General features: G+C 34.6%; 1 protein-coding gene across 1 annotated transcript in view; it reads right to left on the bottom strand.

Moving 5' to 3' along the window:
• Positions 1-24,693, bottom strand: part of USP34 (ubiquitin specific peptidase 34) — a 237,202-nt gene that overhangs the window by 93,178 nt on the left and 119,331 nt on the right. The window contains 13 exon segments of the mRNA XM_040623443.1: positions 1,366-1,452; positions 1,971-2,054; positions 2,194-2,316; positions 3,338-3,463; positions 7,306-7,515; positions 7,734-7,834; positions 11,659-11,806; positions 11,903-12,029; positions 14,704-14,863; positions 14,992-15,091; positions 16,677-16,790; positions 17,945-18,099; positions 20,606-20,688. Of these exon segments, the coding sequence (XP_040479377.1) occupies positions 1,366-1,452; positions 1,971-2,054; positions 2,194-2,316; positions 3,338-3,463; positions 7,306-7,515; positions 7,734-7,834; positions 11,659-11,806; positions 11,903-12,029; positions 14,704-14,863; positions 14,992-15,091; positions 16,677-16,790; positions 17,945-18,099; positions 20,606-20,688 (1,618 nt within the window).

Genomic DNA, 24,693 nt, shown 5'->3' with positions numbered 1-24,693 from the left:
GAGATGCATTATAAATAGAGGATATCAGTTGACTTGAAAGCAATCTCAGGCATGCTTAGCATCTCAGGCATTGCCAAGCTGCATGTGTCACATATGGTAGTTAAAATTTTCTCATCGGTAATACCTCATAAAAGTATCCACAATTTCAAAGGACACAGAAAAAACCTCTAGCTTATGCTGGATTCCCTGTAAACTTTATTCAAAAGTAAACTTAGAGCAGTTTATAAACAAAATTCCTATAAATGACACATAACTACTCATTAAAAATTTTAGTTAAATTCTCCCACTTTGCTAAAGAACTAAGGCACATTAGAATTCTAAGACATTAATAGGACAATAAAGAGATGACTAACAATAAAAACAACAAAAAGACATAAGTCACAGAACTACAATAATAATTGAATAGAAGTATCTAAAGAGTAAAATATCGTAATAAAATACGTAAAATAAAAATGGAAAAAGAAGTATTAAAATCAGTGGTAAGAATAACATCTTAGTACATAGTAATAGGTTTTCTAAATAGATTTTCTTTTATTAACACCCGACTCCTAGGTTCCAAGATAATTCTAAAACACAAGTACTAAAAAATACTTGAACGGCATGTTTGACACTGCTATTCTGTTCTGTTGGAGGTCAGGAAATGGAGCATCCATTTCATTTAGTTCAAAACCAGATTGTGCAGTTTGGTATAGCAGTATCAATTTTTTAATAATTTCCATCTTTTAACAAATGATTTTATTTTCCTAATATAATAGAACAGTGCTTCCTCAAGTTAATAGTGGCAAAGTACCCTTTTTTTTTTAAAGTTCCATTTTGTTAAGGATCAGTAATTTTGTGAAATGCTGTAAAAATTCTGCAGCAATGTTCAATAGCTATAAAAATTTCTGAAGGCTTACTCTCAATTTCTGCACCTATTTCATTTCAGACCAGTCACAAATGGTCTGGAAACACATATTTGAGTAGCACTACTATAAAGGAAGAAATAGCTAAAACAAAATGAAACAATGAAAAAGGGTACTTTCAAAAACTGAACACATATAAACCAGTTTTTTTTAAAGCATCCAAACATTAAGATTGTATAATTAATCACATGTAATCTACCAGCCTAAAGGAAAAATGTTTATGAGTTAGCCACAGTTCAGAGTCATGAATTTCGGCACTTAAAAGTTTAAACAGAACTGACATGAAGAACTCTTCATGAATAATTAATCAGACTCCCTATTTTTAAAAAATTAATTTTACTACACTCCACAATCTTCCTTACGACAAAGCAGCACATAACAGAAGTTATATTTGCTAATGAAAACTGGAAGTGCTTACACTAGGAGAACTATTAACTGGTTACAACAGTGAACTTCCACTTACCACAGTCCAGGATTCTTGCTCTTTAGGCTCCAGAATTCCAGAATTAAAAATTTCTAGTAACTGTTGAAGCCCTCCAGCAGCAACAAACTGTAAGCAATTGTGAGAGTACTGGTAAGAGAGATGCAGCTGCAAAATGTCATGAAGACCTGCTTTTTGATTCAATAACTGTGTGTGTACGTGTGTTTTATGTGTATGCATATGTAAAATAGTATGTATCTTTAATCTAGGAAATTACTCTGATTTAAATAACCAAAATAACTTCTATGCAAACTAATAACATCCACCTCATTTTCGAGAAATTTTTTAAAAAGATTCTTGCAAATCTCTATAAAGATATCTTTATATTCAACTGACCATTCAATCGCAGACACCAGGATGTCCTAACAAAGTATTCCAATAAAGGGAAAAAAAAGTGCTAAAAACAAAAGCACTGAGGCATTAAATAATCCCACCTTTTAACTGTGATTTGAAGTAATACAAAATTTTTAAACTATGCTTTATTTTCATAGTAAGTTAGTTTAAAACCAGTAATTATGACACACCTACTTTTGGAATATTATAGAGATAATTTTTATCAATACACTGCATAACATGTATGATCAAACCTTGCAACTCCAGGAATTTTTACTATTTTCCACTTGATCCTCACTTGAATCATCTGAATCTGGATAAAGATCACTGTAACTTCCCTGTGGGAATGGCAAAAAAATAATAATAAGAGAAGGTGCAGGAGGAAAAAATTATTCTAGAACTGAAAAATAACACATTCTGGAATTCGGCTCCAGACAAAATACAAGTATTTCATGGGAAGAATGGAAATTCAATTACCGTTGACTCTCTCCTTATCCTCCTGTTAGGTTTTCCTAGTGCTTCAATAATTTCCAGGGCATATAATAGCTTGTGAGCACTTTTAATTTTGAGAAGTTCTTTCCAATTAAGTCCATCATTACTCTTAAATTAAAAAAGAAAAACATAGGTTTTTCTCAAACCAAGTTACTAAGGGACCCCTCCCCCAAAATAAACTTGAAAGAAAGTGACATTATGTAAGAACTCAAATATTACATAGATATTGAAATATCTTCAAACATATGAAGACCAATCGTATAACTGATACTCATGGTATGCTTAAAACACCAATTATTCATTAAATTTTGTTAAAATTCATATACAAACAGCAGCATAGGGGGAAAAAATTCTACCTTGTGAACCCGCACAACAGACAGGGCAACATCTTCCCAACGAAAAACACTGTGCGGCCTAGTTGAATGCATTAACTTTTAAAGATTTAGAAGTAGTAAAGTCTGTATTTAATACTTAGAAAGTCACACCTACACATTTAAAATTCACAAATACATAAATCTTAAAATATTGCTTTCTAATCTCAATTTATGAAATGATATTCACACAATGTACATCTTTGACAACATTATTATTAGAGCTACTCTGAGTCATCAACCACCATTTGCCAGGCCTACCTTCCCCACATCTAAATCATTTGAGATAAAGAACCTTCTGAAATCCCATGGCCAAGAGCCAAATCATAAAAAACCATTAGCGCACATTATGACACTATTTTTCCATTCGTCCTGTAAGAGTTCTGTTGGTATCTCCACTAAGTAATCCTTTATTATGTGGCTTTTAAAAAACTAATTTTAACACATCTTTACAAAGACCTCTAACACACCTGTGAGGTCACGGCCCTACAGGAATATATTCAGAATATACAGTAATATCTAAAAATACTAATATAAAAACAAATTATGTTTTCTAAAGGTAATTTTAGAAAACAACCTTGGCCTTGTATTAGGCCTGTATGAGTCAACCTCACTAACAAATAAATGGACGTTAAAACGAACTGATGCTTCTAGGGCAAAATTTTATTGAGGATATAGGTCAACAAGCAATCTCATACACTGGAGGAATGTAAAATGATGCCATGCTCTAGGAGAGTAAAAAAATTTTGTGAGTTTACCTGTTCATCTGAGATATTCTGGAATGCCATCAACATGTTAGGACATGTAGGAAGAAGCATCAGTAGCTCCCATACACGCCTAGAGAGATTTTCTGCATGAAGATGAAGTTCTTCACATCTTAAGCTCTACACAAATAAGAACAACTGCTTATCAAGACAGATCACTAAAAAAAAAAAAATAAATCTAAACTCAAGTTCAACTTTTTTGCATGAAACCTTTGATTATCAAATTCGATATTCTTCAGTCTTACTTTAAAAGCGAGAAATAAACCATTTGTTTCATGTTAAACAATTTATACATTTTTTATTATTTATAAACAACAAATACATTTATTCAATGAATTGATCGTTATGCCAAAGTAGTAGTTTTTCAACTTGCTGTTACTGAATGCTTTTTGGGAAAAAAGTGACCTGTAAATCTTGGCACTTTATTCAGGAAACTTTTCAAATACAAGTGAAAACATCTGTCTTACAAAGCCATTCAAGTAAATTTCAAGAACATTACCAATTGCTTCCTCTTTCAGGTCACTATTCTAACTAGGACAAAGTCCTGGTGGTGGTAAATTAAGTCCTTGATCCTACATTTGGGAAAAAGAGTACAGCTGGTTCTTTTTTATACTGCTAATCCATACTTTATTTTCCAGTCTCAGATAAGCAGAGGATTAAGAGGAAAGCAAACAATTTTAAAGAACCTACTTTTCCCCCGTTATTATCTATTAAATTTGCTTTTTTTTTTTTTTAAGATTTTATTTATTTATCTGACAGAGAAAGAGAGCACAGCAGGGGGAGCAGCAGGGAGAGGAAGAAGCAAGCTTGCCGAGCAGGGAGCTGGATACAGGACTCGATCCCAGGACCCTGGGATCATGACCTGAGCCAAATGCAGACCCTTAACTCAGGTGCCCCCATATTTGAATTCTGTAAGATGCTGAGATAATAGTAACCTGAAGATGTTTCAGAAAGTATGTAAGAAGTAGGCAAGTTTCCTTTATTAAAAAAATTAAAACATAACCTCAAGAGGTAAATAAATAGCTAAAGCTAAAATTTACAGTTTTAGGATTTTCCAGAGTATGAATTTGTATAATTCTATTACCACAGCTGTCATAATGATTTTTTTCACTATAATACAGTCCACAGGATGCTGAAAGATTCTTCTATATACTTATAAAAAGTTTAGTTCTTTCTGTATTATGATATAAAACTAGTACAACATTGAAAGCAAGCAAATCTTAGAGTTTCAAAGTAACCTTTGCTATTCTCAATCCTGATGAAGAGAAGCAACCCGAAGTAACATTTTCGGTTTAGCTGGGGAAATGGCACTGAAAGTTCTTCAGTAAAATAGAATTCATTCCTTTGTAAACACCAACTTGGGGGGAAAAAAAAAAAGATATATTCTGTACAAAATAAAAAAAAGAAAATATGAAGGGGGAAAAAAAAATATGAAGGGGGAAAAAAAATCCCAGGTGTAAATGACTATGTGCTATGTGATGACTAAAAAGCCCTACCCTTTATTTTTATTTTTGTAACCTTCTACAAGACCAAACCAGTCTTGGACAACAAAGAGACCCCACATCGACAATGGCATACTTGCCACAAAGTTCAGTCAAGTATCTGCTAAAAAATGAATTCTTCCCCTTCAGTTCAAGCCCCATGTGGACTATTACAATGGCCTATTAATCGGGCCTCCTACCTTCAGTCTGTCTCTAACACATCCACCACACTAACACCTAAACTTTGTTTCTAATAGCCCATAATAGCTTTCATTTTGTTCCTTTAAAACCTTCCACGATGATGGCAATCCATTTTACAAAGAAGAAAAATCTCATATGGCCCTTTGTGGTATAGGTTCCAATCTCCGTTTTGGTCTTTTTTTGAATTACACTATACTCACGCCCCCAGTTTTTCAAACATGCATTTACTTTTCTGTGAATCTGTAATGCTTCTTTTTGCTCTCCTCAGCAGCTGGACCCAATTTAAAAGGCTCCCCTTTTGCAAAACTTTCCCCCAAATTTTTGTTCCTGCCCTATGTTCCCATAACACACTACTTAGCCACCTCCCAGAAAACTGAAGAATTCTTCTAATTATCTTTCTCTCTTTTAAACTGCCCATATGGTGCTGCCATGAAGTAAAAGGTCATTAAGTATTTGGGGCATAAAATACAAAAGGTAAAAAAGTCGAGGTTCAAGGGCATCTGTTACTGATTATTCTGCTTGAACAAAAGAAGGATTCTGAAGAATTTTTTTTTTTTTAGATTTTATTTAAATGAGAGAGAGAGAGATTTTGTGTACAAGCAGGGGGAGCAGCAGACGGAGAGGGAGAAGCAGACTCTCCGTTGAGCAGGGAGCCCGATGTGGGGCTCAATCCCAGGACTCCGGGATCATAACCTAAGCCAAAGGTAGATGCTTAACCGACTGAGCCACCCATGTGCCCCGGATTTTTAAAGAATTTTAAAATGTGCCACCACAAGAGAAACCAGGCTATGGGGAACAGAGGACTCAAGAGCAACTACCACTGCATCCATGATCAAACACATTTTAGAAACGTGGAAAAAAGTCATTTAACATTCTTGGGAAAGAAAGAATAGTAGCATTATTTTATTTGCCATTCAATCTCAAAATAATTCACTGCATGAAACACACCAAAGGACATCATCTTAGGTAAGTCCATTTAAAGGCATTAAAAAAAAAAAAGTCAGCAGACTAATACTGAATCCTTTAGGTGATCTCATACACTCTCTTGGGTTTAAATACTATCTTTATAATGATTACCATATCTTATTTCTCCAGACCAAGCCCCTGCTCTGAGCTTCAAACTCTTTTATCCAACTGCTTCCTTGACATCTCCACTTAATGTCCCATGAGCATCCATTCTTCATCTCAAATGGAATCTACCCAGTTGCTGAAGCCAGAAACCTGGACACCATCTCCTGTCTTCCTTGTTTCTGAACATGAGCCTATCTCCACTCTTAATCCAATTCAATTAAGTCAACTTCATTTGTTCACTCTCATTCTATTCCAGGGCACCATCAAGTCTTCCTTGGATTAGTGCATTATGTTCCTCGCTGCTTTTTCTCTTCTTGCCAAACATTATCTATTACTTTGAAAACCAGAATCAGAATGTGTGCTCCTCCCTCACCTTACTATGAGTAAAACAGAAACAAGTTGCCATGGCCAGTCTGGTTCTACTCACCTTTCCAATCTTATTCCTCTCCCACTACCCTCCACATTCTACTCATTATTAGCTCTCTAACAATTCCTAGACCTGCCTGATTCTTTATACGAAGGGCTTCAGGAATGCGATTACCATGTGCAGACGATCCCTCAATTCTCATTTAGTTGGCTCCTTTTCATCCTTCTAGCTCAGGTTACATATAGTTTCCCTCAGAGAAACCTTCCCTAACCAAAAAATATATATAAATGAGTTTCTATCACTACTCCCTAATAATGTTAGTCTTAGCAGTTACCTCTATCTAAAACTTAGCTGTTATTTTACCTGGAGCTATCTGCAAGGCGTTATCAATTATTTGTCTTCCCCACTGGACTGAAGGCTGAAACTGTGCCTATTTTGATCCTTGTAAAACAATACTTAAAAGAGTACACCTAAATCATATTAGGCACTTAAATACCTAATGAATCAATAAATGGGCTCCTACATTTTACTGTTCTTAAAAGATTACTGAGAACGAGGCGCCTGGGTGGCTCAGTCAGTTAAGTGTCTGACTCTTGATTTGGCTTGGGTCAATATCTCAGGGTTGTTAAGACTGAGCCCTGTGATGGGCTCTATGTTCAGTGGGGAGTCTGCTTGAGATTCCCTTCCTCTCCCTCTGCCGCTCCCCCTGCTCGTGGGCACACATGCTCGCTCACTCTCTCAAATAAAATCTTGAGAGAGAGAGAGAGAGATTACTGAGAAAATTATCTTCCACTCAACAGAAAAACAAACAAGACACTATAAAAATGAAATGATATAGTCACCTCACTATCTTCCACTGCCACTTTTCCTGAGGGTGGTTTAAATGATGCAAGCATCTCTAATAAATCAAAAAGAGTAGTTAAATGAGGTTCTTGTAAAAGCAAAAGCATCGGAATGTTGTCCTTCTGAGGAGGTGGTAGGCAAGACGCTGGCAGCTGAACACCTTCCCCTTTCCGTTCTCTCCTTGGTGCACCCAAAGATACAAATACCATCTATAAAAACAATGGCAACAGGGGAAAACAACAACACATAATTAGACATATCAAGTTTAGGTTTACTAAATCTCTTAAGTATAAAATAACTTCACACAAAAAAACTTCACATACACTTAAAAGCAATAATAACTGTTTTTGAAGGATACCTTCAACTATTCAACTGTTGACTATAATAGTCAATAGATCATTAAAACTCAAACCACATTTGTGTGTACCTGCATATCCTTAAACCCAAGCTCATGAAGTGCTTTTTCATCATAATCTGTTGTTAATTCATGTCCAGATGAAATCATCCTGACAGGTCCCATAAGGCCTCCTTAAAAATAGCAGAAAACATTACGTGAACATTTTTATAAAAACTAACCTATATGCTGACACAAATACATGGTTACATTATGTGAGCCTTCCTCCTAACCACTCAGTCTAAAGAGCCTCATTCCACTAAATTAATCCCTTATTCTGCTTTATCTTTCTTAAAGCACTTACTAGCATCTGACACATATTTATTGGTCTTGCCTCAAAAAACAAAAACAAAACCAAAAAAGCCCAGTTCCATAAAGGCAGACATTTTGTTACATTGAGATGTGGTCCCAGCACTAGAACATAGCAGGCATTCAAATTTATTGTTTAATCCATGAATCTTTAAAAAGGAAATGCATGATATTAAGAGTAGGACAATAAGCAAAATGATGAAATATCTAATGAACGATTTAAACTTAAATATATTGTTAAATTTTATTAACTTCACGTAGAAAAATTCCACTGGACACTACATAGCTCCTTAGGAATGAGTGAAGTAGGGCTACTGCTTTTCCATAGTGATACAATTCTTCAACAAAACTATGTTATTGTAATTTTTAAATATTTTAAGATTTTATTTATTTGAGAGAGAGAGAGAGAACATGAGCGGGGGGGGGGGAAGCAAGCTCCCCGCTGAGCCAGAAGCCCAATGTGGGCCTCAATCCCAGGATCCTGGGATCATAACCTGAGCTGAAGGCAGATGCTTAACCAACTGAGACACCCAGGCGTCTCATAATTTTTAAATATTTTAAAGCTAGTATTGAAATTCATTTCTCTATTACCCTTTAGAGTTTTCCTCTCAGCACTTCTGATATTGTTTAGTTTATCCACACCGTTTATGATTCGGAGTAATTTCATCAAATTTAAAATTAAAATTCCATTAAGATTTTAGATAGAATATACAAAGAAATAAATTAACGTGGTATCTCTACAATATTTGTACAGAGACATGCCAAGTAGATACACTTAGTTAAGTGTTCTTAGAAAGTCTATGTTAAACTTATAAATACTTTGGCAGACTTTGACTAAAATGTCTTTTCTACCTTATTGAGATAACACAATCTATGCTGATCTTTTTTAAAATATCGAGATAAAACATCTTTAGTTGTGATGAAGTGCTAAGATAATATACAGCTGACTTGGTTCCAAGTGCATCAGATAGTCTAAACATGCATAACTTTGTTCCAAAAGTGAACTAAGACGGCTAGTACTTTATTTAGGCTTTTGGATTCTACTTGAAGTGAGAGAGGCCTAAAAGGTGTATTACACATTAACTCTTGATTATAATAGTTGAGTTGGCTTTTACAATTAACTGAACAGCTTTCCATCTTTCACCACTTTTGACAGCATCTTTTTTATCATAACAATTGCTTCTTCCCGGCAATAAGGTCCTCTCCCTCCTGAGGGCTTTGTACTATCACTTTGCCATCACTCAGTAAACCTTGCTTTCCTGCCCACCAAAAGGAAAAAACAACAACAAAAACTACTTATTCCTTAAGAGTTCTGGAAAGAGTTCCTACCTTTAAAATATTTCAAATCTTAATGTAGTAAATGTTTCAAAACAAGAAAAAATAACAAGAAATCTGGAAAAACTCTTAGGTTACAATGGTGTATTAAACAACACATCTACTTTTTACCCTCTGAAATTCCAATAAAGTAAATTTTCAAAATTTTATCAACACTGGACAGGGAAAAAAAGCAAAGAGACAATACCAACTAAGTTTGCAAGCTTAAAAGCAAGTGAACTTGTGGTAACTAGCAAGACCCCAAAAAGATAAATCTCAATCCAGAGACAGGCTTACAACCTATATTTATACAGACTGAATACAGGAAGAAAATCAACACCTGACAGAGTGGGGGAGAGGTGGAAGGGGGAGGAGGAGGGAAACAAAGGGAAAAAAAGAGAGGGAAAGGAGAAAAGGAAAATAAGAGCAGCTCAGTGATCTGTGAGACATTAACAAAGAGTCTAGGATACACTTAATTAGAGGCCTAGAAATTAGGTCGAGGGGAAAGGAAAAAGAAAAAAATATTTGAAAAAAACATAATTGCTAACCTTTCTCAAATGTGATAAATATAAACACAAAGACCCAAAAAGCCGATCTTACCCAAAGTGTATAAACACAGAAACACAACAAGGCACATTAAAATCAAACTGCTGAGGGGCACCTGGGTGGCACAGCGGTTAAGCGCCTGCCTTTGGCTCAGGGCGTGATCCCGGCGTTATGGGATCGAGCCCCACATCAGGCTCTTCCGCTATGAGCCTGCTTCTTCCTCTCCCTCTCCCCCTGCTTGTGTTCCCTCTCTCGCTGGCTGTCTCTATCTCTGTCGAATAAATAAATAAAATCTTAAAAAAAAAAAAAAAAATCAAACTGCTGAAAACCAGTGTCAAAAAAAAAAAATTCTTGGGGTACCTGGCTGGCCCAGTTGGTACAGCATGCAACTCTTAATCTCAGAGTCATGAGTTCAAGCCCCACACTGGAAGTAGAGCTTACTTTAAAAAAAATTTAAAACCCAAAACAACAAAAAATTTCTTTAAAATCAATCACAGTTAAAAAGACACACTGTGGGGGTGGCCTGGATGGCTCAGTCGGTTAAGCATCCAACTCTTGACTTCACCTCAAGTTATTATCTCAGGGTTGTGAGACTGAGCCCGCTATCTGGCTCCCTGCTGGGCGTGGAGCCTACTTAAGAATTTCTCCCCCACAAACCCCTAAAAAAGGGGGCGGGGGCTCCTGGGTAGCTCAGCTGGCTGAGTGTCAGACTCTTGATTTTGGATCAGGCTGTGATCTCGGGGTCCTGGGGTGAAGCCCTGAGTCAGCTCCAAACTCAGCACTGTGTCAGCTTGGGATTCTTTCCCTCTTCTTCTCCCTCCCCCCTCCTCATGGGTGCACCCTCTCTCCCTCGCTAAAATAAAGAAAGAAAATCTTAAAAAAAAAAAAAAAGAAGAAGACACATTGTATATACAAAGCATGGGGGGAAAAAAACCAAAACACGCTTTCAATCAGACCAGAAACTTTGCAAACCAAATGACAATGGGTTTAACTATTTACTAAGTCCTGAAAAGAAAACCATCCTTGACCTCAAATTCCATGTCCAGTGAAAATATCCTTCAAAATAGAAGATAAAATGAACTTTTTTCTCAAACGAAAGCTTCAGAAAATATATCACTGAAAGACTTGAAGTACAAACATTTTTAAAGTTCATTAGAAAGAAGAAAAAAAAAAAGAAAAACCAAATGAAAAATTTTTTCTAAATATGCATATAGCCTATTACACGTTATTTAAAATTTAAAGGTCTGAAATTATAACAGCTTTCATGGTTGTTCCTCTGATTAGCTCATATTTTATGTGCTATGGAAAGACACTAAAAATGCTCTCGTGGTTACAGTTAAGGAGGAATCAAATATATACTTTTTGGACCTATATGAAAAATTTCTTATTATGACACTCTTTTGGAGGGAAGGAGAGATACACAGGTGGGATTTAAGGCTGTATTATTTTCATATGCTCTGGGGAAAAAAAGAAACAAAATATATTAAAAATGACCAAACTATTTTATTGGGTAAAACTGGGTACTTAAGTAGTGCATAGAAAATAAAACTTGTAATTCCCACACTGCTTATCAAATAACCTCAAATGTAAAAATTTTTTTAAGGAAAATGAGGAAAAATATTTCCAAATAACATCTGTAGCAATTCTTAGCTCTTCTCTGTGAATCAATGGCACCCTACCAAAAGGAGGGGAGCCATGAACATGCTTGGCACTCTTAAAAGAAGCAAAGGTTCTAAGGTGATATATAACAGAACCTAGAAAATATGAAAATTTAAACTGTTGGACTTACCAGGAAACTCTCCCTTTCGACTGCTTTGACCAAACTCCTGAAGCTGAGCTTGTTGATTTATTTGTTCTTTCTGTAAATTTTCATACCAATGAGTTACTTCAGCCCTAAGATCTGCTACCTGGTCACTAGGATACATTTCAATAGTCATCTGAAATATGAGATGCAACCAATTTAAAAATACAACAAGAACAGATATTTGAACTGGGAAATGTTATCAATTTGGAAACTAAAATTATGTAACTACCTTGTCAGGAAGTCCAGCTGGTTGGCATACAACCCTTAGCGGCAGGGACTGTTTGTCACTCAGTGCTTTCAAATGACTACTAATACCAGTGCCTTCAATTTGCCACTGTCTGAGATGGTACGCAAACCTAAAACACACAAAAACCACACATAGGAAGAATATAATTTTAAACCCTGTTAATGTTACATAGGTTTTTAATATTTTACAAAATGAAAAAGCCCACAAAAGGTTCTAGAACATTCCAATTTACTCTATAGCATTAAGTTTAGGTTCATCATACTGCATCAACTTAAATGCATAAATACAGCTAAGAGTTCCTTAAAAGATAGTTTACAAGAAAAACCGAGGAAAAAATTTCCCATTAAGAACTTTTTTTTTTTTAAGGGGGAGAGGGGGAACTAGTAGAGGCAGGAAGAATTCAAAGAAACAAACTAATCCAGGAAGTGAAATGGCAAGCTCTCATTCCTACATTCACAAAAGGAAAAAAGGTATTAGGAAACATTTTTCAGAGACAGAAATGTATCCTAGTAAATACATGCCTAACAGAATTTGAGAGCTGATTCCATGACTGCTAAAATTACAAAATAAACCACAAAGACTAATCTTAAGGGAGAAAGGCATCTAGCAGGTCACTCACTAAATACTGTCAGTTTTCTAACTGATTTTCAGTTGTTTGAAGACGGGATCCAGAACACCTGAATTTCATTAAGAAAAGAATTATCAATGTCAAACTAATCAGCAATTCTAGAATAGAAGGATGAGAAGTAAGGAAACAAAGGGACTTGACTTCCTAGAAGGGATCCAATGTCCAGCTTTTACGGCTCAGAGAGTAATCTTTTGAGGCCGGATAATTCTTAGTTGTGGGTGGGGGGACGCAGGGGAAACGGTCTTGTGCAAAGTAGGATGTTTAGCAGCATCGCTGGTCGCTATCTACTATATGCCAATAGTACCCCCTTCTCCCTTAAGCTGTGGTAATCAAAAGTGTCTCCACAAATTACCTAATGCCCCCTGGCAAACAAAATCACTCTGGTTGAGAACCACTCTTTAAATTATAACCGTTTCTCTTTAAAAAAAAAAATTTTTTTTTAAGTTTTATTTACTCTCTTAATATAAGGAATATACAAACACAATAATTACTTTATATTTTCATTCTATAAATGTCAGGCAATTTTAAATTAGTAGAAGTAAGCACATTAAGCACTTGAAATTGTACAGTGATACTACACAAAGGTGTGCATGAAAATTCCTGACATTTTTAAACTAGCTCTTAGTTTTTTGAATATTCAATTGTTTGCTGTTTCTCTACCTGTCACCCAAAAAATATTTATTTAAGTTATTTAACACCAACATCAACTTTTAGAGTAAAACATGAACAAATATAAAAGATTTCTAGCAAAGGATACTATAATCATGTTCCATGAGTTAGAAAAAAATTGTACATCTGAGAAGGGATTTTTGAACTGAAATTCACTCAACTTATAAATAGCACCACTGAATCCTAGGAAACTTAATTTGTTTTTGAAGACTTTTAAAATAAATACTTATTTTAAAAACACAAGTAACACTGTGTGAGGACTAAGGGTTTAAACCAATAGGCCCTTTTTGGTTTGTTGTTTGTAGACTCTGAAGCAAGAAAGAAAATTTTGGAAAAATACATATCTCATTAACAGTAACTATCTCTAACACGAAGAGACAGATTATGATGACTTTCATTTTTTGCAGTATTACCTTTAATATCTGAATTTTAAAAACAGTATGTATTTATTTTTATTAATTTGAATAAGACACATCACATTTGCTTATTTATTTTTATTTTTTAGAGTGGTAAAAGTTATGAGGCAGTGTGACGTTTCTGTTCCAAAAAACGCTATAGAGCTCCCTTACACATTCTTTAAAAACACAAGGAATTATTTAAGTATAATTCCCACAAATTGCAATCATAATCAAAATAATTTTGCAATTAATATATTTTCCAAATATATTAAATCATGAAGCCATGTTATTTATAAGGAATGTGTAGAATATCTTTTTATTATTATTTCCTGGTGATTTAAACAGAATCTCAAAAAATATCAATTGTATGACTCATTATCAAACTAAGTTCTGAAGTTGAAAGATTAACAATTTTTGCCAACACAGTTCGTTGTATGTTTACATTTAGTCATGATTTTTAACAAACAGAATTTCTTAATTAAAACTATCTACTCACCTTTCATTTCAGTCGATATATTCATAAATGTTAATTTGCTTTATTTCTGTATTACACAGGGTATGTCTAAATTAATTATACAGATATTCATTAACAGAATTTTTTGATCATGTTTCCATGGTAAATGGAAATTCAAAATTAAAATACTGTCTCCTAGTCCAGGAAGAAAAAAAAACAGCAAATGAAACAAATGACTCAACTTGATTCAACTATGAGAGATTATTTGATGTTCTTGGTGAGGGTTTTAGTGAAACTTTTTTTGGTGGTGGTGTTCTGTCTTTCAATCGTTATAATACTTTCTTAGAGGTGGAATTCTCTCTACAGAGTCTAATTCATGCATATCTTCTCAGCGTTTAAGAATTTTTAAAGTTCCACAATATTTAGTGGGAACCTATATTGCCTATTTTCATGGCAAAATGATACATACTATGAATAAAAGTACTTCTATTACTAACCCTTCACTTGTGGTTAAGCTTTCTACCTGCCCCAACAAAACCTTTACTTTAGGAATACTTCTGTACATGTCAGCAATTTAAAAAAAAAAAAAAAAAAGCCTGAAATTCACTGTAATAATGTGGTATAAAACAATTACCTTCTCCTAAATGCTTCCAGATGCGTCTTCAGCATAAGGAGTCCTCTTTCTATAACAGTGAGACTTGAGTGTGATTCCTGTTCGAGACTGCTAGAAGCTATCATGAGACTCTCCATGCACTTACTAATAAATTCTTGCTCCTTCTCCAAACCCGTTTTACCTGAAAATCAGATGTTTAGACAGTATATCAATCTTTATTGTTTAGCTATATTAAAAAAAAAAAAGAATTGTAGTTAAACAAAAATCCTCACATAAGAAATTATCAGACAAATATTCTAAATCACTCACCATTAATATAATAGGAGTTAATATACTGGATAGCTGCTCGACTGACATCACCAGACTGTGCTCTTAAAGCGATGCCCCAAAATTGGTCCATACCACAAAGCTAAGAAAGAAAACATCATGACATCTATAAATCTTATTGTCAAACAATGTAAGCGATTAGAAGACTGAAATAGTTTCAAGTTTCAAAGTTATACAATATCAAAGACTTTTAATATCCTATACAGTACTTAAAATGCAATTCCTATTAAAATTAAATAATAAAATGATAAAAGCCTTGAAAATTTCCTCAACTACTGAAATACATCTGTACTGATTCTAAAAAAAATTTATAAAGCAGCTAACTGTGTGTGTGTGTGTGTGTGTGTGTGTGTGTGTGTGTGTGTGTAATGCTTAACCAAAAGTTTGACTACATAGTGGGAAAAACTCAAATCCCCAAAACATGCTACAAGTGACTAAAAACACACACATAATTATTTGCAGAAATAAGCTTCAATGCATTCACCCAACTTACTCTGATAAAGCCACTGCTTTCAGATATTCACAGAAAAATTTTAAAATATGCTAACCCAAGTGGTTACTTTAATTTATGATGTTAACTATGCTATGACAAAGAAAATGTATTCACTGAAAACTACAGAAAAGTGGAGCCAAAATTCTCAAAAGTTGGCAGGCTGAAGTTATCCTTCTGATATGGTAACTGAACAGCCTTTGTGTTCATATCATCCACTTAAAAAAGCACTATTACCTCAAAATTAGAGTAGAAACAGTATTCCTACTGTTACCTACTTCTTAGGTAACAGATCTGACCGGTTGTCTGAAATTACCAAACTGAAATTTATCAAAGAATTAAGACCAAGATATTAAAAAAAAAACAAAACACTATTCAAACAAGGAAAAAAGGTAAGAGGACACTATGAAAGCATTCTAGATCCAATTAAAATTATTCTTTACCACACAGATTAATACCAGTTTTCCCTATCTTTCGCTTTATAAACACAACTCCAACTTCTAAAGACAATTAATGAAAAACTTGAGTAGATACTACCTAAATCAAAGCTAGCATTAATAAACTGGAACATCCAATGAGGAAGACTTTCAAGTAACAGCCTGTGTTGGGAGAGTCTAAAAAATAACGCCTTTAAGGAAAACTAGCAGCCACCCAATGAGGCAAATGGAATAGTAAGCCAGAAATAAAACTAGCAATTTGAGAGTCTTCAGTTAATGAAAGGACAGTGATGCCTCAAGGTCAGAGATGACTTAAGGTAGATTCTCCTCTAGGAACTCTGGTGCTGTCCAAGAGCAAATAAAAGATTGGTCACACAAACGGCCTAACAATCAAATTTTAGACAAATCAACCTCCTTGGGGACAAAGCTACTTGATTATATTAGCTAGGAGCTTTTAGGGGACACTCAGATGGCCTCTCCTGTATTAAGGAATGTGTAGTAAGTTTTCATTAATCACAACCAAGGTTACATTTGGTAACAAACAACAACAACAACAAAAATCACCAAATTTGCTTTGTATAACTTTTTAAAACCAAAAGACAAAGCTTTTTAAAACCTAAGAGTCTTCATAGTTTATAAACTCAATGTTTGGTAGACTACATAATTCAGTCATCTAATTTGAGAAATAAAAGAAAAATTCCATAAGGTGACCTAATAAAATGCCAAGTCTAAATCCATACCTCAGAGTTTGAACCGCCATCATAGGCACTGGTTGCCAATCGAGCCAAGTTACAGAGATGCTGAAACAGGTTTAAGCCAGTCATGCTAATCGTTTCAGGTTTTAGCTGGGGCATCTTAAAAATAAAATTTTTTTAACTAGTATTAGTGTGATAATTAATACATTTTATTTTATCAAATTCAGAGTAACAGATTTAACAAAATTTTATTGAAACCACTGCAAGAAGAAAATGTATCAGCTCAAATTTTTAGTGATGATTTTAAAAAAATAAAAATTTAATGAAAATATTTGAAACCTAATATCTATTTCAATTTTCAATATATACGCATATTCAAATCAGAGGATGTGAATAAAAGGTTTTATCATTTATTGTATACCTATCCCATACACATTTGTAAGATGTGTAGCTATATGCAGTTTGTGTATAAGTTAGGGCTTGAAATTAAGATCCTTGAGGGTCTATCTGTAGCTTTGTAGTAGATCTATTAAGCGATTTAGTTTGTATGTACCAAAACTCATTCATATATATTCAATTCTAAGACAGAGATTATATTAGTTTGCAGAGACTCTATATAATCTCAAAAATAAGTATAAAATATAAAGTATTGCTTTATTATCGTCAATGTTTCAAAATTCAAATGGAAAATTATTACCTGAACCAACTGTTGGCATCTGATAAAGAACAAAAACTGGACAGAAAAATATCTTTAATAACAAGACATGACAGCACTTCCTAAAAAGGACCCTATGGAATCCACAAAAAAATCTGGAGACTGGTTTATCTCTGCCACAGGACTGGCTAAAACCACAGCCATCTAAGAGTCACAGAATATAGCTCTCACTCATACTCGTATCTATATAAACACCGTAGAGGATAAAATTAAAGTAAAATTTACGTGACAAAATTAAATAAAGACTGCTGAAAACAGTACATTTTTCTATTTTTTTTTTTTAAAGATTTTATTTATTTGACAGAGAGAGAGAGGTAGACAGAGAGAGGGAACACAAGCAGGGGGAGTGGGAGAGGAAGAAGCAGGCTCCCAGTGGAGGAGCCTGATGCGGGGCTCGATCCCAGAACGCCGGGATCACGCCCTGAGCCAAAGGCAGACGCTTAACGACTGAGCCACCCAGGCGCCCCACATTTTTCTATTTTTAAAATCTATGTCAAAAGAGGAAAAATATAACATTACAGAGTTTATATTTCAAGAGATAAAAAGGAAATCTGGAAAAACAACATGAATGGTAAAACTTGTCGAGAAATAAAATTACCTTCTCCAGGAAAAGATGTTTGTAGGTTTCCATTCCCATAGCGTGTTGATCTTTACTTCGAACTTGATTTAAAAACCAATGGAGTGCATCATCATAACACTCAGCATCTTCTACTAAACAATGCCATAAAATGTCGACTTGCTCTAAACTTAACCCTAGGTAAAAATTACAAATTTTGAATCATGGTACATACAATGTTTTGGTCCTAATTCAATGTACTAGAAGCACCAATATATGCAGAAATATAAAGATGATATTTTATAACATTTTATAAAAATTGTGTTATAAGAGAGTTCACATAATTTATGCTTTCAAAATGCAAACTGTGATTTAACTTATACATAATCCATATATAAATCATCTAAAAACACACAACTTATATAGTATCCTACAAGAGCCATTTGGTCGGGAAAATCACTCTCATTAAAGTTAAGGACATATCACTGGATTACGATAAACATGATTAATAAGGGGAGGTAATCCCAAAAGTTGAGGAGTCAATTCTAAGGTTTAATTAAGGGTTAACAGAGTTCATGCACATCATGTTCAAAGATCATTTTATGTACACAGAAGAAAAACAATAAATGCCAATAAGCATTTCTGGAAACTATGGGGGCGGGTGGAAAGGATCTGTATGATGAATACAGCAAAAGGTAACTGACTGCCTAACAGAGAAAACAGCAACACATCAGGATATTCAATTAGCTGAGAAGCCAATATAATGAGATGAAATCTGTATGGTACTTTGACCCAAATATTAAATGATTCCAAAGTCTGGCAAAAAGAAAGCTAAAGAACTGTTCAGAACCAAAAGGAAAGCAATATAGGCAATCACAAATCTGAATATGGATAAAGGAGAAAATTCGAAAGGGTAGAATAAAAGCATCACAGGGATTTTTAAATATCATCGTATATCATTAAAGGGTTCCAAAGCCTACATTGTTCCCCAGAATCGGAAGGGATAGGAAAATATGATACAATCATAAGAAACTTCCTTCCTGGAAAAAGTAGGTAAGCTAAAGAATAGAAAAAAAACACTTCAGAAAATATTTACCTAGTAGTAATAACAGTCTACAGAATTTGATCACAAAATAGGGTATCCTATCAGTTTCTCACATAACCATACAAGTTGAAGAACTTATACCCCTGGGAGTCAATATTGAAAGAAAGAAAAGAAAGGAAAGAAAGAAAGAGCCAAAAACAATCTTTAGAGCATATTCTAATTTAAATACATTTAATAATTAAAAGAGAAAAGAAAATTAAGAGCTGAAAAAACAAACAAAACACAACAAAAAAACAGTATCCAGGTTAATTATAGTAAACTATATGATAAAGTAAGTGTATTCATAAATGATTGAATCACCAATCCACATTCTATATAACTTTGGAGTAACTATATTATACCTGACAGGAATTGGGCCAGTAAGAAAACAACAATTATGATATGGGAAGAGTGAAGTCTTCAGTTTGATTCTATCTGAGCAGTAGCTATTATAAGCCTATACACTAAGAATCTATACTGTGCTCCCTGGAAAATAAATAATTCATTATTCAAATACTGAGAAGAGTGGTTAACGGTTTCCAGTGAGAATCTTAATGAAACAAACATGAAACTTCAGAGTCGTGTGAAATTATTTATGCTGACAATACCTGTCTTGGTTTGACTTCTCCATGTATAAGATTGGTTTTTTATATTTTATATTATTTATTTCTTGTATATTATCACTCATAATGGGTACGATAAGAGACCTAGTAACATGAAACAGAAGTTTCCCATAAAAAACCAGTGTCTCATTTTAAGATCTTTTGGTATCACTTTAGTGGCATTTGTTATAAAGAGCTTAACTTGAAGAAATTACAGAGGTAACAGTAAAATGAACAAACGGTGTATCTCAAGCACAGACATGGTCTTAAGAGAGCGGTGATGACACCTCTCAGGCTAGCAAGACACTTACCAGTTTGACTATATTAACCATAGCTAAAGAAAGAGAATGTCCCAAAACAAAGTTTGTTGACATGGACACACAGAAAAAGTGCGGAGAGTGAAAAATAACACAATATGTCCCGCAAGAGAAAAGGAGCTCTGACCAAAAGGAAATCAAGCTTCCTCCTCTCTTGTGAGAATACCTAGCATGTGGATTTAGATATGACTCACACCCTGAACTGGTCTGGCTCACACCAGACCAATTTTTTTAAGGTTAATCATTTAATGAAATTGAGTTTTAGATTAATCTAAATAAAACTAACGTTTCTAAAAGTCTCTACCACCTGTGAAGCCAAGCAACTTTGGGTTAAAGACTAGCCCTGATAATATGCAGACAGTGGCTGTTTCCAAATGGAGTGATAGAATTCTACAACTAAAAGAAATAAAAAATAGTCACCCCTAAACATGGTATCTTTTACCCCAAATATCTTGTTCTTGAAATGAGCTGTTAATCCATTGAGAAGCTGGCATTTTCAGAGACTGAAGCAGAAATGTGTCAAGGGTCACGCTCATATTGCCATACATACTGAGGACATTCGGTATTGAAAATACGAATTAAATATTAGTCACTACAGAAATCTAAAGGCATGAGCACATTTAGCTGGATGCTTCCAAGAGTCAATACAGACCTAAAAACTGATTAAAATACTGATTAAAAGACTGATTAAAAAGCTTACTGAAATGATCAGGTGATCCCAGAGTTGAAAACACACAAGTCAAGAACTGAAGTCGAACTTGAACTTCGGCACTATGGCTGTACCTATATTTAAAAAGTCATTAAAATAATTAACTGAAAGATCCTACTTCTTAATTATTTTTAAAGATTTAATGGCCCTAATTTTAAATTATACCAAAGAAGTAAAACTGCACTTTAGTATCATAATTATTAAATATTTTCATTACAACTGACCCTCGAACAACACGTGGTTTAGGGGTGCCAAACCCCATGCAGGTGAAAATCTGTGTAGAACGTTTGACTCCCCAAAAACTTAGGTACTAACAGCTTACTGCTGACCAGAAGCCTTACTGATAACATACATGGTTGACTGAGACATATTTTGTATACATATTATATACTATATTCTTACAATAAAGTATGCTAAAGTGTTACTATGAAAATTTTAAAAGAAAATACACTTATAGTACTGTACTGCATTTATCAAAAAAAAATCCACGTGTAAGTGGACCCAACCAGTTAAAACCCGTGTTATTCAAGGGTCAACTGTATATAACTTTGGTTATACAAAAAAAGGTCATAAAGCCAAATGGTATGTTGGAGATTTACTTAATAAATTATAAAAATCTGCAAACAATTAGAAAACATACTTTTAAATTAGATGAGGAAGTACGTAAGAACTCAACAGTGGAACAAAAGAAATATGTCAGTTTGAACTTATGCAATATGCACATAGGTTAGAATAAACTGCATCTCCATCCAAAAAATGCATGTTTCATTATCACTGTCCCATCAGTGATAATACTATATTCCCTAAACAAAAAATGCTAATGAAATATCATTTCCATAAATCTAGTTCAAAAAGAATACAGCTAAAACAAAATTGGCATTTTTGAATATTACTTCAAATCTAAATAATTGTAATTCATGTGCACAAAATCAATGGTAAGAGTTTGCTTAAGTAGGTGATTTCACAAGGTTCTCTGGGATTTCAATTTGTAAGCATGTGCAAAGGAACAGCATTTTAAGAATCAAGTGCTGGTTTGTCACCAACACTTGGTAGGAGGAATAGTAGGAAATGCATCTGAAAGTGGTACATAGGGTCCAGAAGTACATAGGATCCAGACTGTGGCCAGCCTGAGATGTCAAACAGAAGAATCTGGCATTATTCTAGATGAAAAAGGAGATCACTAAAGAGTGTTGAGGGGAGAGGGGACTCATGATCAGGTTTGCATTTTAGGGTTCTTTTAGCAACCGTGTGACCTGCATAGTGAACTGTGTCTGTGATAGTACAACATTCTAATTCCCACAAGCACCTGAGCACACAATCAATGAAACTAAATCAATCATGAGTTCTTAGCTCTATGTTACAAATCAAAGGCTGGTTATGGATGAATTGCCCAAATTACACTGCCAACAAAAGGCAGCAGCCAATCTGAGCCCTGATCTATATCGCAGGTTGCAGAGAATGAAAGAGCTTCAATTCAATTTCCTATATCTTCAAGTAAGTGCAAAATTTTAAAAGTTTCCCAAAATTAGCTGTTTCAAAAATTATACTAGATTCACTCTTCAAGTTTAAAGTTAAGGTTTTCTAAAGATTAAGTTTACAGGATATACCTTTGCTGCTCCTTACTGTCTCATAATAATATTGGCAAAGAAAAGATGAACTTTCACTTTATTGTTGCAGTGCCCTTTGTGAAGATCAAACTACGTGTGGTAAGACGGCTGGGGGCACAGAGGAGAGTACAGTAAGCAACTCACAGACTAGAATGCCATCCAGATAAAATTCAAGAACAGCTCTTAACAGCTTCTCATCTTTTTACTAAAAAGGACAGATTCTGTAGCAGAAGCCTTGGAGTACAAGTTCAAATTCAAGTTCTATCATCCAGCAGCTCTGTGATTTTAAGTAAGTTACTATGCATCTCTGAGCCTGGGGGACTTGGTCACAGATATAAAGGGAGAATGAAATCTTGTCCTGTACAAAGCACTTTTATTTCCTGCATACTTCCTTCCTCTGTACACTTCCTTCCCCTGTACTTGCAACTCAGACTAACAGACCCATAACCCCAGAAGGCATGGACCCAGACTCTTGGTCCTCTCCCATTCAGCTTCCACTGTGGAGCCACTGGCTCCACACTTCAAAGGACTCCTCTGCTCTGTCAGGGTCTCACTGGCTGCTGAAATCACTGGCCAGGAAATTTCTTGAGATGCAAAACAAAGATAACATCAACACTGGCAAATTCTCATGGACTTGTCCATGGCTTTCTGACATTACAGGAAATAGAAGACAAAAATAATCTCCCTACAGGCATGAAATTTTAGTGGCAAACTATGCCTTTAAAAAAAATTCAGTTTGTAGCCTCTATGTTGACACAGCAGGATTTTCTCTAGAGGCCACTGGATTCAAGAAATATGCAACATGTCTGTTTGGAAAATGAAGTGTTATCTCTCATACCACAAGAATCGTTTTGTCCTAAGTGAAAATCTGAGAACTTGTCTACTAAAATCCCCACAGAACAAATAGAAAATAATGGGCCACAAACTCAAGAGGTCAGTATGCTTTAAAAAAGGGTAGCAAATGCACAACTCTGTTTTATAGCCTGAAGGAACAAGGCAGTTATATCAAGAAGCCAGACAACATCTCTCTAAGGTTTTATTCTCCTTAAGATGCTAGGCAACAAGGCAAAACTGAAGGATTCAAAGGACACTATGTACCCTAAAAAAGTTTAAAACTCATCTCCAAAGAGCACCACTCCACTATTTACCTTTTCACCACAGAAACAACTCTTGTATGAGGCTCCACCTCTAATTCCACTAACAACGTCAGTAAATTCCCTGTAGCCAATGCTATGAACAATCAAGACTCAGACCTGTGTTTATTTTTTGGCACTTAATGTCAGACTTTCTCAGATGATTTCTTTTTTTGAGGATGATTTATCTAGGTCTTATCTTCCCTTTCTTAAGCCTCCCATTACTGCTCATCAAGCCCACAGGCTTGTAGCCGAGGTGAGAGCTCTTTTGTAACTTAGTGTTTCTCTACTGACAGGTAACTTGAATTTTTTCTCCTAAAAATGCTGCTCAAGATGTGGGTTGTGTGCTTTTATTTATGCTTCTTGTCAATCTTGTGGTTTTTACAGATATATGGAGATGCTCAGATTCAGGAAACCATGATTATCTTCAACCTCTGCTGCAAGAAGGATTAAAAGGAAGATACAGACTACAAAGAACACTTTGAATTTTAACAGCATTTAAAGAAACATTTTATGTAGAGATAACTTTGTAAACAAAGCTATAGAATAAATTCAAGGAAATAACTTAGAAATAATTTGATAGGCTTATAAGATAGGAGGTCCTAAAAAAAAAAAATCATTGAGTAATAAAACAGGAAAGGCTGCTTGAGTTTTGATTTTAGAGGGCTCAAAATACCAGGCTGAAAAAACTGGAATTTTCCTTTTACACAGTGAAGAATCTAAATGGGGGGTAAAAAGAGCAATTTTGTTATCTGTTTTGTACCATAGTTTTTTATTAGCCAGATAACTATGCTTTATAGATAATCGATGTGCCAGGCACAACTTACTAAATTATTTAATTCTTACAAAAACTCATGATGTAAATAATTAGAATTTATTAGGGAGGTAACTAATCAAAATAAGGTCAAAACAATCCATTCATAATCTAAACCCAGGTTTGTATGATTCACAAGCCCAAGGGCTTTCCTTCAATACTGTATTACAACGTCTAATATAATAAGGATAAGAAATTAATGAGCATGGTGGAGAATGAGGCAAGAAGACTGATCCAGAGGTTGGATAACAGGACTGGAACAGCGTCTGTGGGAATGTCAACTTGTGAAAAGACACAGGATCTATTTTAGCATTCAGGTAACTAGAGACTGTCAAGAGTGTAATGTACAACTCAAGAATATTAGAGAAAACAGACTGCTCCACTATTTATAAAATGTGTGACCTTGGGCAAGTTATTTATCGTCTCATAGTTTTAAATGTTCTCATTTTTAAAATGAAACTGCCTAACTCAAATGAGTTGTTGTATATCTTGAAGTTAATACTTCAGTTAAATGGTGTCTGGCAT

Source organism: Ursus maritimus, unplaced genomic scaffold, assembly GCF_017311325.1.
Source record: "Ursus maritimus isolate PB19 unplaced genomic scaffold, ASM1731132v1 scaffold_6, whole genome shotgun sequence".
NCBI classification, from domain to species: domain Eukaryota; kingdom Metazoa; phylum Chordata; class Mammalia; order Carnivora; family Ursidae; genus Ursus; species Ursus maritimus.
This window is presented reverse-complemented; position numbering and strand designations above follow the sequence as displayed.